This window comes from Aptenodytes forsteri, unplaced genomic scaffold, assembly GCF_000699145.1.
Source record: "Aptenodytes forsteri isolate BGI_AS27 unplaced genomic scaffold, ASM69914v1 Scaffold404, whole genome shotgun sequence".
NCBI lineage: Eukaryota > Metazoa > Chordata > Aves > Sphenisciformes > Spheniscidae > Aptenodytes > Aptenodytes forsteri.
In genome coordinates, this window is record NW_008795629.1 from 4,621,377 (window position 1) to 4,639,550 (window position 18,174).

The 18,174-nt window shown below is 39.6% G+C and overlaps 1 protein-coding gene across 1 annotated transcript in view; it reads left to right on the forward strand.

Moving 5' to 3' along the window:
- ARMC9 (armadillo repeat containing 9) overlaps positions 1-18,174 on the forward strand; it is a 71,645-nt gene that overhangs the window by 48,887 nt on the left and 4,584 nt on the right. The window contains exons 19-22 of the mRNA XM_019472880.1: positions 5,297-5,398; positions 6,175-6,290; positions 10,632-10,756; positions 14,239-14,371. Coding sequence (XP_019328425.1) covers positions 5,297-5,398; positions 6,175-6,290; positions 10,632-10,756; positions 14,239-14,371 — 476 coding nt within the window. The remainder of the gene's footprint in view (positions 1-5,296; positions 5,399-6,174; positions 6,291-10,631; positions 10,757-14,238; positions 14,372-18,174) is intronic.

Here is an 18,174-nt window from a genome sequence, read left to right on the forward strand (position 1 = left end):
TGAAGTGCCGCACCTTGCAGGATCCAGCCTTTGCCCGGCAACGTCCGGGGAAGTTTTGCACTGGTTGGATTATTTAGCTAGTTTCTGTGTTGTGGCACAATAGGTGGTGAACATGTGAAAAAATTACCCTTGTGACTTTGCCTAAGTTTAGAGCTATGTGGAAATACTAAGTTTAGAGCTACAAGGAAGTTTTATTTAACAGTCAGCTCTCCCTGTTTTGTTCTAAGGGGGTACAGTAAACTGTCTTTTTTCTAATAGGATTACTGTAATTGTTTTACCTTCTGCAGTCCTGAAGTGAGTTTTCAGTAATCTTTCCACTCCTCCCACCCAAAATCAATGCTTGATGTGCAAGATGGGCTTTCTGGGGATTAATCATTATAACTTCCCTTTGCTTAATACGCTGCTTAACACCCTTTAACTGATGTTCCAAGGCTTTGAGTGTCTTAGGTGTATCATGAGAATCCAAGGTGGTGATATTTTCGCTTGAACTCGAGTACACTTTTTGGAAGGATACTGTGTTCTGTTGGGAAAGCACAGAGATAAGGAACTCCTTTATGAAAGGTGTGGCGTTGAATTGCTTGATAGTGTTAAACACTCTCATTACTTTACCTGCTCTTGGGAATGAAAGGAAGGAGAATTCTCCTATTCAGTCATACCCTCTAGACAAGCTGCTGCTGCTCACAATCCCAGCCAAGGCTCTAGGTCAAATAATTTTGAAATGTATTTTTACCACTGAACCATCACGTGATTAAAATGGACTTCTGTCACTTATTATTTGAGTCAAAAATAACAGTAGGCTTTTGAAACAGAGAAGTGTCTGATTCCAGTTTTTCATTAGCTTTGCCATTATATTAAAAAGAAAAAGTCTCATTAAGCCAATTTTAAAACTTTCTAGTATAACATTAATTGTGGCACGTTCTAGATCCTTATTGCTGCTGGGAACTTTAATTCTGTTCTGCTGCAAGGAGGCCTGGTTTCTTAGTCCCTCAGTTTAGAAAATACAGTATACAAACAGTATGGCAGCAAAATGCTACACAAAACACATAATGTTGTTCCTTTGTTAAATAAGCAAAGATTTGTTGACTCACTGCCTCAATGCTTGGAGCCCTTTTGTATTTTGGAAATGCTGTGAGTTATTGTTCTTTGATGGGGTTCTGTGATAACATCTGATGTTGTGATCTGGCAACAGAAAGTTTTGGAAAACTTTATCAAAAGTCTTGCCTTTACATAACTTTTAAAAACTACTACAGACTGAATGTATTTCAGAATATGTCCATATATTGACAATTTAATGACATGCATTCAGACTGCTTACTGATATTACAATTTGTTGCTGATCTATTTAATATCAATATTTATACCTTCACAACTTAAGAAACAACAAAAAGACTCTCTTATGCAGACTTAGTTTGCAAGTTTTGCCCCAGCTTTTATTGTTTCCAAGAGCATGCGAAGGTTCCCCATGCTGTTACTATTACCTTTCATGGTTTTTTGCTTTTATCTGTGTTTAATTTAAAGTTCTTGAATTCTGTCTTGGCTTTGAGCAGATCTTGTGGTAATGACTACTTTCTCCTAAACGCTGCCACCGAGATGTGGTTTAGCCTGTTGGAGGGTAATTCTGGGATTTCTAAGGGCATCATACACTCGGAAATTTAAGATTCCGTAATGTGTGACATTGGAGCATATAAACGGAATAAAAAAAGTCTGTGTATACTGTTATTCAGAAATAAATTGGCTTTCAGCTTTGTCTGCTGAGCTTTAACTTAACTAGTGTAGAGCTCAGGATGCACTGGCTTCTGGAGTACATACCCACCTTCGTTATGGCCATCTGGGGTGTGTTGACACCCATAGTCACAGTGCATATTTTCTGGTGCTTAATATTCTCTCGACTGTTCTGTTAATAGTAACTTAGTTTATCTTCAGTATTTGATCTTTACATTTGCTTTTTATTTGACTTGGACCATCTTTAAAAGCTGCTTGTAAAAGTGAATATGTGATATCGTAGCTCTAATTCAAAAGTTTAGTTATAAACTTGAGCTACATTAGATAACTGTACAGTGACAATTTATCAGACACCCTCTGATCCCACGTCACTCAGCACCTGGCAATAAAATCAGTAAACTGCAGTGTGAAAATACACTTCAGCTAGAGAGTACATCAAAAGAAAGAGAGCTTAATCGCAGACCTAATCGCAGGACTTCAAGCCATTACATTAAAAGACTTTGCTGCCAACGTCTGCTGCAGCTTGTGAGCAATGGTGAACAGGGCACCAATTGTGTTATTTCGGCAGCGGAATGATGGCATGTCTATCAAAGCTGTTTTTCTGTACAAGGAGGCAGAGGAGGGACACATTCAGGCTCAGTTACCTGTTATGTTAAATAACGTCAGGGAGCAAGGTTGGCAGGGAGAGGTACTTCCCAGAAACTGGCGTTCTCTGTCTGACAAAACGTGTCAACCAGAATACTGGAAGAGGTGTAACCTGGGGAAACCAAGGCGATCTGTGAGGAGAAGTTAAATGCATCGTGCATGCAGAGAGCTGGATGAAAGGGCACGGAGATGTTCTGACTGTAACATGTAACACTCTACCCAGGCACAGTGTAGGCAGTCTTCTATAAAGCATCCTTGAAGAAAATTGTTAGCTCTTGATGCTGCATTAACATACCATATAAAAAAAAATTCCACCAGACTATTTATGAAGCTCATCTTTGCAACTTTTTAGGTTTTTTTCAAAGTACAGTGTATTGTGGAGTTTGGAGGGGAGGGGGGTTGTTTTGCTTGATACAGACGTTGTTGCCTAGTCTACAAGTGTTTATCTGTGTTTTTCCATTATCTGGGTTATTTTTCACACCTACCCAGCTTTCCAGGTAATTAGGAGCTGATTGTAACTTATCTTGCCTTGGAGATAAAGGCAGATTGAACATCTTCCTGAGGTCCTATACAGCCTTATCTTTTATGGCTGAGCATCTAGAGAATACCTCTTTAGGAGGATGAAGAGGATTAACAATCTGATATCTTCAAAGCACTGACAGAAGAACTAGGTTTTTTATTAAATCCATGCATGAACAAATACATGCACCTGCACAAGGCTGTCGGATATGACTTGGGACCTGTGGGAGGCTTGTGCCCTTTCAGAGCCCCAGTGGAAGACCAGGCAGGATATTTCAAAGTAGAACTGGATGGTGCTGTGGGCTACTGAATTGAGCCCTTTGTGTCTGTACTTTTTATCTGTTTGGTGCCTGTGAATGAGGAGGTGATGAGCAATGAGAATAACTAAATCAAAACAAAAATTACGGTTTTTAAGCCATTTGGTACAGAGTTCACTAAACTTGAAAAAAGGCAAGCCTGTAGAGCTCTGGGGAAGCCAGCACCTACTTGGTCTGAGTGATGGCAGTCTCGTTATTTTGCACCATCAGTCGGCCATTTCCACTGTAGGAAATACCTTCCCTGTACACACTTCCAATGTTTTTTTCCTCATGCTGTTTTCATAGAGCACTATCCAAGCATCCATATTATTGGCTAATCTTTGTGGCAGAGGGTATTTCTTACTTTGGCTATTTAAAACTACTTGAATCTAAATCTCACTAAAGCAAAACTGCTTATCATTTTCTTTGTGCTCTGGAGCTCATCAAAGTTCAGTGGCCATTGTTTTTAATGGAGTTTATGCCAGGCTCTCTACATTACTATTACAATATACCTTATTAGAATGATTCATTTACTTTTTCTGACAGTCATTTACATTTACTGTCACAACCTGTTTCAAAAGCAAAGCACATTTTCTTCATCTGGGGTGGGTCTTATTTAGGGTATCTTCTGCAGCACAGAAGAGAATTTTTTTCAGTAGCAAAACACAAGCAAAGATACTATCTTGTTCTTGTATGACTACTTTTGGTTTGCTGGAGAAGTCCCTCAAACTTTAAAGTTTCCTGGCTTGTAGATCTATAGAAGCTGCAGAACTTCCATGAAAGATGAATCGCCCATAGTTATACTAGAAATAGGCACAGGAGAGTGAATTCTTGGTACTTTTCACTTGAGAAGTTGATTACATTTGGTGTTTGTGGAATAAAGTCAACAGAGGATTGTTACCTTCTTGTATGGTATTTGTATCCTAAACTACTGATTCCAAGAATTTTGTACCAGCCCGATATTGTCAGCTTTAAAGCTTCCTTGCAAACCTGAGTTTGCAGCTGCCGCTGCTGCTGCTTCACATTGCTCTAAAAACAGCTGCTGTCGGACACCTGTGGTCTCACCTCACTGCTTGAGGAGGGGTTTTGAATGCCCAGCAATAAGGATTTTTTTGTCTTGAGTGATTAAAAATTATGCCTCTATTTCTTGAAAATCAGTAATAAAATGTTTTGGGTTTTTTTCTCCTTCTTAGGGAATAAACAGCAATAAATTACTTCAGTGTTTTTGTCAAGGGGATGTACCCCAAAGTGCTGAATATCCATATGGGCATTTCAGTCTCATGGAATGCTAGCATTATGTTCAGGAAAGACTATGAATTGTTTTAAGGTGTACTCACTTTATTTTTACTGCTAGTTGTTATAGTCTAACTTAAATTTATGCTTTTATTACTGTCAGATGATACTGATGCATAACAAGATCCAGACAAGTTTTCTGTCAAGTTTCCTACCATCCTCTTTGCCTGAATGATAACTTTGTTGTGCCCTTTTTTTTTTTTTTAGAATTGACTGACCTTAAGTTTCAGGTTTTTTTTTTTTTAAAACAAGGGTAGCCTTTTCTCAGCCTCCAGTGTGGCTGAGAAATGCCATCAGGTTGGTTTTCTTTAGCCTGTACTGTATGACTAGATTGACTTGGGCACATCTGCAAAAACTAAAACTCCAAACTTCATACCAGCTGCTTGTTAAGGATGGAGCATTGCATCTCTTCAGACTAGCATGCAGTGTTCTACAAAGATACTAATGACCGAGATTTTTCCTGAGCCTTTATTAGGTCAAGCAAGGAATAATTATTTGGGGTTGGAAATTTGAAGGAGAATGACTTTTGAAATGCATACTGTACTTTTTGGCATAGCATATGTGGAAAAAGGGGTGGGTTTTTTTCTTCTTTCAGGATTCTTTAGTTTCTGGTTATATCAAAAGTTTAGGTGAGTTTGTCTTTAGGTGTCTGCTTTTTTGGTGCAAAATGCTTGTACATTACGACTTACATGTGCAGTACTAACAGTCATTTATCTGGGCAGTACATATCATCCAAGTGACTACTGAAGTGAGAACTAAACTTGAAATGAAAACTTCTTGGAACCTGGGATCAAATAACATGCATGTTGCTGTTGCAGGAGGACCATGACATCATGGAGGCTGATCTGGACAAAGACGAGGTTTTGCAACCTCAACTGGGAGAGCTTGCAGGAGAGAAGCTGCTAACAACTGAGTACTTGGGAGTGAGTACTACTCATTAGGATCTTGAAATAAATTAATTTGCTGGATTAAGTGTTTAATTTCAGTAGTTTCATCACTTTCTAAAATCTTTTCTTCAATTTGTTGCTTGAAGAGCCGGGTTCTACCTGCATAGCAGTCCAAATCTTTCACAGTCTGTTTTATTAGCTGCTGTTCAGAAGAAGTAGAATAAGTTTGAGAAAGGTAGCTACCCTTTCACAGGAGGTAGTCAGGCTGTGGCTTAATAATAAGCTAAAGGCAGCCTTAGGGTTCTAGTGCTACATCAGTGACTCTGTGGGCACACAAAGCGAAGTGCTGAGCAAGTTAATACTGGAACACTCTGCTGGTCTGAAATTATTTTGAAAAAAAAAGTTGAAAAGTTAACTGCTCCTGCAGGAATTATTCCAGATCAAGTATTGTATGTCTTACCTCAAGCAGCAAAAAGCCACTAAGTAAAAAAGCATAAAGTTTGCATAAATGCCATTTAGTGTGCTGTGACCAATTTGAGATAAATGCGACTGTATGCCTTCTGGATCCCGGAATCCGTAGGTCTACCAATGCTGGTGATGGAAATGTGGCCTGAGATAAGGTGTCATGGAACAGCCTACAGTGATTCCAGGCAATTTTATCTAGTGACACCAGAATGTAACAAGTTTCTGATGCAATGTTTCTATAGAAACATATATAATGTTTCTATATATTTTCTCTATGGCTCCAGTTACCTGTCTTTCCACTGCATTCTCTTCCCCCCGCCCCCATTTCTTTATTTCCTATGTATCAGATAATGACTCATACTCCAAAAACCAAGAAGAAGCTGTTTCCTGGTGTCCATCAGAGTACAGATGAGCCTCTCCAGAGACCTGTGACGCCAGGTTATCACCGAACTGTGTGCCTAATGTAAGTCCAAACAAATGAGACCAAGTTGGATTTTTTTAAGCTCCTTTAAAAAACAAAACAACAAAAAAACCCCCAACAGTCCCTGATAAATAAACCTTCCCTACCTAAAAGTGCATTGCCATTGTCATTCCTTAAAGATAATTTCAAAAAAAGAAAGGAGAGGAATGTTGTGGGCAGAGCGAGGTCCATTGGCTGAGGTCACATACTTCCCACCAGTCCGGATAAATAAACCTTCCCTACCTAAAAGTGCATTGCCATTGTCATTCCTTAAAGATAATTTCAAAAAAAGAAAGGAGAGGAATGTTGTGGGCAGAGAGAGGTCCATTGGCTGAGGTCACATACTTGGAATAGTTGAGTAAATGTTTACCGATCAGTTTGATTTAAATTTGCATTATATCCTGCGTGTTCATAGTCCTTTCATCTTCTCATAATATATTCTATTGGTAAGTTACATGGAGTGTCTAAAATGCCTGGGATCTTCCACTTTATAAGCAAGAAAGTATATTGCTCTGGGGAAATTTGCTAGACACCCATAAGAGGACAGATTAAAAAGAAAATGGGAAAGACAAAAATCTTGTTATGTTAGATTTTTCCTGCTTTGGAAGAAATACATTTTCCAGCGGGAGGGTCTGTGACACCTTGCTCTTGGTGTGACTGGGGTCAGAGGTAGAAGGCTGCATTGTAAATGGAATAAAGAAATCTTAGAGTATAGAGCTCCTTGAATATTCTCTGCCTTCTGTTAGAACGAGTATATCTTAATCTTTTAATTTCTGAGATGAGAATTCTCCTTTTCACTGTCCTGAATGAGGAAGTAAAATACCAATGAGATCTCAAATGTAAATGACTTTTTACTTTCAGTTGCATACAGTTTTGGATTTGATCAAATCCAGGTAGCTATGATACAGGCAGCAGTTTATCATGAGGATTTAATGTTTTCATTTCTGCAGATACTTAAGCTGAGAGACTACAAGTCACTCTAACAAAGTATAGATAATAGTACTCAAAAGTCACAGTATTGGTATAGCTAAGTACATTAAAATGAATGGGTAACCTGAAATACAACAGTGTAATGAAGTTAGAATGTAGAGGTGGTTCTTAGAAGAACAGTCCTGAAGTCTGAAGACTGTCCCGTGTCATCCCCCCTGCCACTCTTTGCTTTCATGTTCATATTTTCTATTTCTTAAAATACATTTCTTCCCCATATTAGTGTGGAAGATCCATACAGAAAACAGTGAGGACTGATTTAGGCTGTAGTTACGCAGGTGTAGTTGAATCTGATCAAAGTCTACTGTTTTGGATAGGGAGTGGTCACAGCTTTATCTTGCCCATGTTTATTCCCCCCCACTGTCTTGTGCTGGCATTAGCATTCATACAAGCAGGTGATCTGACTGGGACCCCTCCTGAGTCATCCAAATATGTCTTTTTGGCAGCTGTACCATTCATATAGGATTATATTGATTATGTTACCAGGGCCTTAGAATGGACAAGCGTAACATACCAGATCTGGACGTGGAAAAAGCCCTGGAAGACGTTTCTTGTTTTTAAGAAGGCAAGATGAATTTCCAAAGCAGAAAAAGAACCTTTGGCTATCCCAGGGCAGAATTTGTCTTGCACAGTCCTGATTTTTCTTCTGAGTACTACCCTGGAAAAAATGTCATCTGTTTGAGTGTGGCGCCTACTTCTTCTGCCTAGTTTAGCCTGGGTGCAGATTTGGAGTTTTTACTTTGTGTCCTTTCTCACAGTGGTCAATTTTTGCACCATCATAATGTCCACAGCTTTTGCAAGCCCTCTCCCTACATATTAAATGTGCATTTGTGTGTAAGAACGAAACAGCAACTAATTAATATAAGCTCATATTAGTAGCATAGTGATTATCTAATAATTTTCCTGCAGTCCTCCAAAAGAACTGCAGGCCTTAAAAATCTAAACTGGCTAATACATGACTAAATATACAGTGCCACTTTACTGTGGGGTCAGTGTTACCGAGTTCAAGGTCCCACTTCCCCTGCACAGGATTTTGCCCATGGTGGGCTGGGAGACCTGGATTGATTCTGTGGAATCGGCTGTTAGGGTAGCCTTACAGCCTATTTAGAAAGTATTTTTCAGGAATAAATCTTAGTTACCACTGAAGCGTCTAAGCATTACATTCCTGCTTTATAAGTGGAGAGAAAAACAAGCTTGTGAAAATGAAGTGACTTTCCTATGGGAAGTCAGAAAAACGGTGGCAAACCCAGGGGAGTGGCTTTTATTTCCTGGTGCCATGTAGCGCACTACAATTTGCACATCAGAAATAATCTCTAGAAGTGATCGCGTGCCTCTCTTTACCACCATCTACCCAGGCAGTATGTTTACTTAACAGTATCCCGGGATACTGGAGTGACGCTGGTCCCATATTTTGTCAAAACTTGAATCTCCTTATGAACAGCTGCGCAGCTTATGCCTCCACAAGACTGCTTCAGGTCACTGCTGGACACAAATTAAAAACACCTTTCTACCGTATCGGTTCTGGGAGCTTTGGGTCTAAGAGAAGTGTTTGTTTGATGGTGTGAAGCAGTCTTTACAGATTGCCTCACTGTGCAAACTAGGGAGGAAAAATGTAAACAGTAGAAATCTAACATGGTGAAAATATGTGAAAATTGATTTCCCTCCTGCTCTGGCCAAATGGTAGAAATAATATGAGTTTGGCGCTCCCATGTTTTAAGTAGGAAGCATGAGATACCATCCTGAATGAGAAGTTTGTATTTTATATCTAACTAATTTGTGGGAAAGAAAACTGCAGTAAATAGATGAAGATGTTCTTGAACTAGATTTTACAACAGAAAAGGACAAGCTTTGATGGCTTTTATACTGTTCTAATTTTAGTACGACTTCATTTACTAAAATGAGGAAATACTCTCTTAGGAAGCCTTGCAAGAGGAAGACAATAAAAGTGACCAAATCTTAGCTGCCTTAATTTGAAAGCAGTATCTGAACTGGATGTATTTCATATTTTAAATAATTTAAGTGGCTTGTGTTTGTGTCGGATGAAATGGCATGAAAAACATCAGGCTTTTTAGCCTCATATGCAGCTTGTCTACCCGGGGACAATCCAGGACAGTTGATCTGAATTATCTGAAGTTTTGGATTCAGCAGAGTAGTTACACAAATTTTTAATGTAGTTTAAATACTTGCATTCACAATTGAAGTGAATATAACTTGTTTGAATTTCTTCATGTGAGACTCAATGTAACATATGCCATTTTAAAAACATCGTGAAAGAGGAAGCAGTTGATGGAGATACTATAATGTATCTCTTTGAGTTGTTGGTTCATACCTCCAAAGGAGGCGGGGGGAGCGGATTTCTAGTGCTGAATAGAAGTATTCACACAGAAAATTAATGCAGAATAGCCACTGCACATGTAGCAGCTATTCCATGCTAATTTTTCTATGACTTCCCTGTGCAGACAAGGCTCTAGTTACTTCAGATGAATTGTCATGGGATCCCTTTATGGACAAGCTCTTGCTGTATGGAGCTAAGGGAGCCAGGAAATACTGGAAAGCTGCCTTTTTTTTTCTCTTTTTTTTTTTTTTCCCCTCCTCTTTAAAGACTCACTGGCTGAGATCACTCAAGGGGGACTGAACTACTTAATATTCTGCTAGCTGTTTCCTTAGAAACTGATTTAGCTGTGAAATCATTAACTGCCTCCTTGGACTGCATCCTTTCTAACTAGAAATATAGTCTAGTTACCTTAACCTGATATTGGGCAGGGAAACTTTCTGTGTCTGCCAACTTCTTTTCACACCCCTCTTGCTTCTGCTGTGTTTTATTGCTTATTACTAAGCAATCTTGTCCCTGTTCTGTCCTTCAGCTACTTCAGTTTCTCATTTATCCACCTCACTTGGGAGACAAACAGTTCTATTTCTTATCTATTTTGTTTTAAGTCTGTATTGCATATTGCTCTGTAAAGTGAAATCCTTGTAATATTCAGGAGCAAGTCTTAAATCCTTGAAAAAGCTAAGTATTGAAGACCTCTCAGGCCCACTGCTACAGTCTTTTTCTTTAAGTGTCCTGCCTGGTATTTTGGGTCTTCAGACTACAAGGAGTTATGGTTTCCTTTCCTCGGATCTTTTATTGCAGTAGGAAAAAATGTTAATTTCAAATAGGTCTAACATCGGCTGGTTTGGGGGAGCTACAGTCATGCAGTTAAATTATGTCCTTAGCACTAGTTTGCAATATGAAATATAAAATAATTTCAATATCTTCTATGTCATTACAGGCAATTAGAAGAAATTAGAATTTACTCTCATGCAACTTTTTATACTGCAACTATTCATCACCCTGCATTCTCCTTTCTCCTCCAGGCCAGAAAACGATACCAATTCTTGTCATGAAAGGGATGAGAAGCTGCAGTCTCTGCAGAGTGGTCATCCTCCCAGTTGTGGTGGGAGCAGGTCCAGCATTTCTGACCTCTGCATTTCCCCTTCATGTAAGGATATTCTGTGAACGCTGTTGTTAACTGTTGCTGTCTTTCTTGACTGGGGCAGGCGTTTGGGGCCTAGCTTGTGCGTTGTAGATTTTTTTTTTTTAAATGTAGCCTTGGAACTGACCCTCCATTTGTAGACCCTGGGGCAGTCTGCAAGACCTTGGGGCACACGGTTGGATTTTGGCTCGAGCTGAATGAATGGCTACAGAAGGTAATGTGTGGTCAGCAGAGACCAATGGTCTCACTTGCCTTGCTCCACCTTGTTTCCTGTGGAAGGGCCAAGGATCATACCCAGGGCTTCCGATGTGCAAAGTATTTCACTCCGCAATGTCCTCTGCCTAGGGAAAGAGCTGCAGCCCAGAGACAGTGCACTTCCCAACAGGCAAAGCCCCTTACTTGATCAAATATACCCTTGTTTGGATCTAAATGAATCACTGTCTGCTGGCACCTGCAGGCTCTGTTGGCTGGACCTCTGTATTAAAGTTGAAGGCAGCTGCAGTTATCTGCTTAGATTTGCAACTACATTCAAACCATAAAAGGTTGTGGAGGATGGGAAGCCCTATGCTGTATAGCTACATTGTGGGTGATGCTGCTAAAGATTCTGTCCTTGCAACTTAAACTGAAATTAATGCAAACTCAGCTGGACCTGAGAGCTCAGAAACATGTGATGGAATTTAAAAGGTTATAGGCTTCTGAAATACTTTATTTCTGAACTTCCGATATCCACAGGATCATGGAACTTCGGATGTGGGAGTTTCAACCTTCTTGCAGGGATTCATTAACATTTCCAATTAGGGATTTAAGGTAAAATGTTCTGCAGTCTTAGGTAAAGGATCTTGCAGCATATCCGGTACAGAATTATTAGTAAGTTCAGACAAAGCACGCCTTTACTTTCGTGAAAAATATGCTTTGAAGCAGTAAAGGAATAGCATACTTCTTACCCTCTCTTCTATTTTTTTTAAATTTCCTAGAGGAAATGAAAAGGATTCTGAGAAAAGTAACCAAGGTCTTGCAGACAGGAATTTGCTTGCGTAATGCCTAGAGCTGATAAATATAATAAGCTGAATGAAAGCCGTATGATAGACGCAGATGAAGCTCCTGTTCAAGATGGGCACTTGGGTTCTCGCTGTTGTGTAGGAATGAGAGCTGCTGTCCTCAAGCTTCGCTTTGCGCAGTAGCACCTTGAGTATAGCTGAGCCTGTTCTGCGGGGAGGTTAGCTGGCCAGGGGCAGCAACTCAGAACAGCAGAGGTTGTAAACTTAATCAAAAGCATACTGACTTGGCAATTTTCTTATATAGAAGAAAAAAAAAAAATGGAGTTTTACATACTCATGCTTCGTAAAGGAAATTAAGCCAAGGAGGTATCAAAGGTGTTCCTATCTGCTTGTTTTAAAGTGTAATTGGATGCAATTTCTAAGGCATTATGCAGCCACCAGGAGCCCAGCATGCCTTCTGAACCACATTTTGATAATATCTTGCCAGTGAAATGCATTCACTCACCTTTGTCACTTTTTCTGTGCTGCTGATGCTGCCTGATGGTTTGCTTGTAGAGATTTGTGGGGAGGTTTAGACAGGGAGCCTGAGTAAGTCAGCGAAGTAAATGTTGTTCATTTTTGATGGAGAATATTGATTTAAAGCCTTCATGCTGAAGAAATTCCTGCCAACTTTAATGTTTCGTATTGTCAGAACTTTGCTTGTAGCCTCTGTCTAAAACAGCTTGTTAGCTGTTTTCAGTCAAAATTATATGCAGGTGGATACTAATGAGACTACTAGATTATACTCTTTTCTTGTAGAAAAATCTTGGAGGTCAGAATATACAGCACATTGCAAGTTTACATGCATTATACATGTAAAAAGACAAATAATTATTGTGTATGGCAGAGACAATTCTTCCTAGCGCTAATCCAGGCTATAAAACAACACTGAGCTACTTGAAGGATTGCCAGAGGTTTGTTTCAGGTTTTTGCAAGTAGCCAGTGAAATACATGCTTGTCTGTGTTACCCTTTGGGATTTAGAAATAAGGAGTAGGAGAAGAGAAGGGAGAGACTGCACAGCTGGATCCCCTGGTTGTTCAAGTCAGTGACAGGACTTTCATTCTGTATAATGATAATTGGACTCGGTCTTTGGACATCCCCTGTTTTCCAAAAGGCAGTGGGTTTTGTAATTTTTAAATTGGAAAGGCTTTAATTTAAGACAATGGAAAATAAGCCCTTTCTAGTGCCTTCTAAGGTACGGCAGGGAACAGTACATAACAGAAAGGTGTAAAAATAATTGTACTGCTTCTAGAGACTCTCATCATGCCCTGCCAAACATCTTTGCTGTGAAATAAATATGCAGTTTCTTGAGTTCTGATCTTGGTCTGATGGTCATTATGCAGTACCAGGAACCTGCTCACTTCAGAATATGTGTTTTCCAGCATCACATAAATACTTTGGGATTCAGAGTTTCATGCAGTCAAGTCATGAAATGAATAGTAAGAGACCAAGAGTGAAAAAATGGTTAGAATAAAAGCTTCATGTGAACAGTTAGCATCATCAAGGTCATATCTCAAGGAAGCTAAGTTTAGCCTCAAGAAACCTTGATTCTCTTTTGTTTTCTAAAAATGAGAGCAGTTCTTAATGTCCTCCATGCCTGGATATATTCAGCTGTTCCTGAGTTGGTCTGATTTTGTCTGGGTCCATCCTCTCTTTTTATCACTTTGGTAAAGAATTAATAATTCTGGCTCTTTTTTCTTTTTTGTCTCCTGTGAGCAGAAAACTTGTGGACTAAAGATGAACCCTGGTCATCTTACTACACTTACTATGCTGAATGTCAGACAGAACATGCGCTGGGCAGCCAAATGCTTGTCTGAAAGTGACCTGATCTGCATCCATATCAGCATGTGAGAGCAAATCAGGATGGCAACCTGTCCTGAGCATGGGAGAAATGGAGCTAGGGATTTTCCCTAAACTCTTACTGAACTTGCACATCTTGGTAGCCTTGTGTCTCTCAGCAAACTGACTGTCCTTCCCTTCTCCAGTAGTGCAAGGCAGAAAGTGAGATATATTGAACAAATGTAATAGGCCTGAAGCCTGACAGAAGTGCAAAACACTGTTTTTTGTCCACGGTGGCTGCCTGTTACTATGGATATGTACAGACAACTGCAAGTGGTTTCATTCCTGTGGCTTTAATGAGATATCGGTCCTTAGCTGATATATGTTAACTGGTGGTCTGCATGCTCCTAGCCCATTGCAAATGCAGAATGTAGCTGCTTTGAAAATTATCCAAGTATGTTTTACTTTCCAACTGCAAAGGGCTGGAAGTATGCATACTTGCAGTTGGCTTGGCTCAGCTGATGAGCTATAATGCACTCTGCCACACTAACTCAGAAGCCTGCCATTATCTCAAGGTTTCCTTCATACAGCAGGAACTGTGACTCGACTGTGTTTCTAGTAAAATTGTAAAGAGACAACTCCTTGCTGAACTGTGTTTCTTTTTTAAATAGCAGTTGAAATGAAGTCATCTAAAGTGTTCTCATCAGGCCATAGGATGGACCGAAGCATCCCAGCTGATGACAATATCTTGTCCTCCCGATCTACTGACTTCACCCAGGACAAAGTAAACGGGCAATTGCATAGGTATGATTTATCCAGAGGAGTATCTAAAAGTGCAAGAGGAGTCTGAGGGGACTTACCAGCTAATTCCATGCTGCTGTAAAGACAATCTGTGAAGTCATTTGATGTATGATGTAGTCTGGTCTGAGACAGCTGTGGTGGTTCTTGCCAAACAAAATACCCTTAGCTGTGCCAGAGGCAGCTGTTCGATTTCTAAGCATCTGGTCCAGAATGGGAGAAATCTCAAGCAAGACATTATTAATGAACTTCACATGTATGCACAACACAGTCTTCTGCAAATAAAACTTCCTGATTGCTTCCTTAGATGACTCTAACCCATGAAAAATTTATTAATAAAGAAATAGGTAGGACTGTGGGAACAGGGCAGGAATTAACTTGCAGAAGGAACAAAAATTAAGCATTTAAGTGGATTCAGAGCGTTTAAACATGCTGAGTTGCTAGCACTGCTGACCAGAGTCCCTGATTTATCCATTAGACGGGTATATCAAGGGAGGCAATATTATGAGTTCTCCCAGCAATGGGTTTCAACTCTTCCTTGAAATAATTTCTGTCAAAGGAAGATGAAAGATCTTGCTCTCCTTCTCCTGATCATACCTTGAGCCCTCTGTGAAGCCTTTGTCATATGTAGGACTGTGATGTTATGTCTTGGATGAGAACTAGGAATTCATTAGCAATGGGGCCAAGGTTTACCGAAGTTTTTCAGGGCCTGCATGTGTCCTTCAGACATTAACAGCTTTTTCCTATAGCTAATTTGATTGGGCCAAGTTTTAAACAGTGAGTGTAGAGAAATTTTAAAAGCAAGTACATTCCAAAAGTAAAACACAGAATGGGTGGAGATGTGTTAAAGGAAAGGTTTTACCAACTCTTTATGGATCTGATTTTTCAGAAGTGCTTAGTTATTTGTGTCAGTTAAAGCTCTAGCACTTCTGAAAACTGGACTCTCTGCTTAGAGCTTTGTTTCCTTCTGGCCTACAGATGCCTGTGTGTGGTTTTGGGAGGTATGGGGGGTTTGGTGTGGTTTTCTGTTTTTGTTGGGTTTTTTTTTTTTTTCCCCAGGTTGTGCTGTTCCATGGTGAGATCTGACAAATTATATATTGTCAACAAATTATGACTGGTTAGCAGCTGAAGTGCTTAGTAGTCATACCCCTATCCCAGCATTACTGGTTTTATTTCTGTTGTCTGTCCTAACAGTAGCTAAGCACATATTAATACAAATAGACCATGAGAATTTTATGGCCAAGTTGCTTGCTTTGTGATGGAGAGAGAGATTATTTTTCAGGCTTTGGCTTGCAAGAAGCAAGCCAAATTGGCAGCATCTTGCCCCCCACCTTGGTGAGAGGCTTTGCTTCTCTACAGTTATAATCTATTATTAAAAAGATGTGTCCCCAGTAATCTTTAATTTTTCTTCATAAACGTATGTCTAAATCTCAGTATAGGTGGATGTCTAACTAAAGGCATAGGTGCAGTATCCTGCAGAAGAAGATAATATATTTTCATTGCATGCTTCCTTAGCATGCGTACAGTAATTTGTATTTACAAATGCAGCCTCCAGTTACGGATATGGGAATGTAGCCATTCACAGTCCAAGCAAACAAAGGGTTTGCTACGTCAAGGGTGTTCTGTTAATATGTTGGTGTTGCAATAGCTAGAACTGCCTTTTCATTCTTTCATTCTTGGAAGCATACTTTAATTTGTTTGCAAAACAAACAGAGCGAATAAATAGCTGCTTTGGTCATAGTTTTGACCACTGTAAGAGATGTCTCCTTCCTACTAGCCAAATACCAAGTCCTCCTTAGAAGACATGTATGAGAAAAGGAGGGCTGAGTTGTGGTGATGAAGCAGTCACTGCTATTTTCCCTCTTCCTTAGCAGTATAAATTGGGAATTTAACTGCCCAGAGATCAGTGAAATTACGCTAAATCAGTGTGAGAGAAGAATGAGGCCCTGGTAGTGACATGTCTATTGCAGTCGTTTTATTTCCACAGGAAATAATGCATGTCAGACTGGCAGCTGCCTCTGCATTGCTATTCCCTGCTGCATTTTGATCATGTAAGAATATAGGTCTGTTGTGCTTTTTAGCTAATCAAGGATAAATTTGTAATAGACTTGCGTTTACAATTGTGGCTGGCTGAAAAAGCCTTTATTTTTTTATTGTGACTATGTCCAGTATAATCATAATAAAGAGCTTAAACTCTGCAGGGCCTTCTTAGGTCTCTAATGGTCTTGCTTTTCTGACAATCTGGTAAAAATGGCCAAAAGTCCAAGTGTTTTTCTCTTGGAGAAAATGGTCTAACTCATCTTCGTATGTTCAGGTCCTGTCACGTCTCCTGGTTGATTATTCCGATCCCAGTGTCAGTCTGTTGTGCACTTTTTTATAGACAATTATTTCCATTTTTCCAAGTAAACAGTTTTCTTTCTTCTCAGTGCAAATGTAGATTTCTCTGTGAGTTTGTGGGTTTGGTTTTTTGTTTGGTTGTTGGGGTGGGTTTTTTTGTTTGGTTGGTTTTTTTGTTTGAGCACTTGCTCTGAAATTACCACACCTTGTCATAAATGACTCCTTTACCAAATACTACAGAACATTTTCCCACAGTAGATTTTACTTCTTCTTTCTTCATCTCATCAAGTTCTAAAGGATAGCAGTTCCAAATACAGTAGCAGTATGCAGCAAAACAAATAGCAGTTTTCTGTGTTATTCTGAGGATTAATTCTTTTCTGTTGATCTTGGCCTATTTATTGATGTAGTAAAATATGGGGTGGTTCTGTGACACCGGGGCGCATGGAGACCGAGATCTGCTCTGCACCCTGTCAGAAAAACAGCAGGTTTTTTTCAACTTTACAGTGTTTGCTACCAGCTTATTTCATATAATCCTTTCCCGAAGAGTTTGTAAAGATGAGAGCCATCCTGTGTGACCACTGTGTATCTCTCTCTTTGGTAAAGTATAGTGACTCTGGTTGCATTACTTTGCTTTGTTGCCAAAGCGCTTACAGTCTAGCTGCCTAGTGACTGCGCTGAAACTCTGTGAAGATCGTTGATGGCTATAAAAACGCTTTTTAGTGTATGGGAATACAGATCCAGGGTTTTGTTATCTATTGCTGAATAAGGGAAAAAAAGCTCATTTATGGCTGAAAAACTGCTGTGAGGCTGTAGGATCTTCCTTTTTTGTCTATGTTAGCATATCATAGTACACATAAGATTACCATGAAGAGCAGTAGTGAACTGAAAACCCAGCTCTTGAACCAAAGTGAATAAAATGACAAAAAAGCAATAACAATGAGACTATTTTATGGAGAGAGATATTTCAATATCTCTGTGGTCCATGGCTTGGGGTTTTATCTAGCCAATCTTACTTTTTTGGTTTTGTTTTGCTAGTATGTTTCTGCTGCCATCTGCCACCTCCTACTTTGAAATGAGACAAGTGCAATATTTGTAATACTCAGAGATAGGTAGAGGGCTGCAGAGATGGCTCTTAGCAGGCCAGTTAGCCTGTCTCTCTCCTTAATAGTTAGCATATATATATGCAAAATACAGACAATTAATGCTATTTAAAATACAAAAGAAACACTTTCTCAAATCTCCCTGCAAGGTGAAGCAGGGGTATGGAAGGGCTAATCAGCACTGACTCAGCAGCATTCCCAGAGGAGGAGGAGAGATTAAATGTCTTGAAAATCCTCCTAATCACCCTTTCTGATGGTCACAAAGGGTTCTTTTGATGGAGCTAATAACACGGGGCCCTTCCATTTTAATCGCCTGTCTTTAGATGGCACCTTTTTCGATCTCCTGCCTTTGGCTCTGCTTTTTTTTCCTTT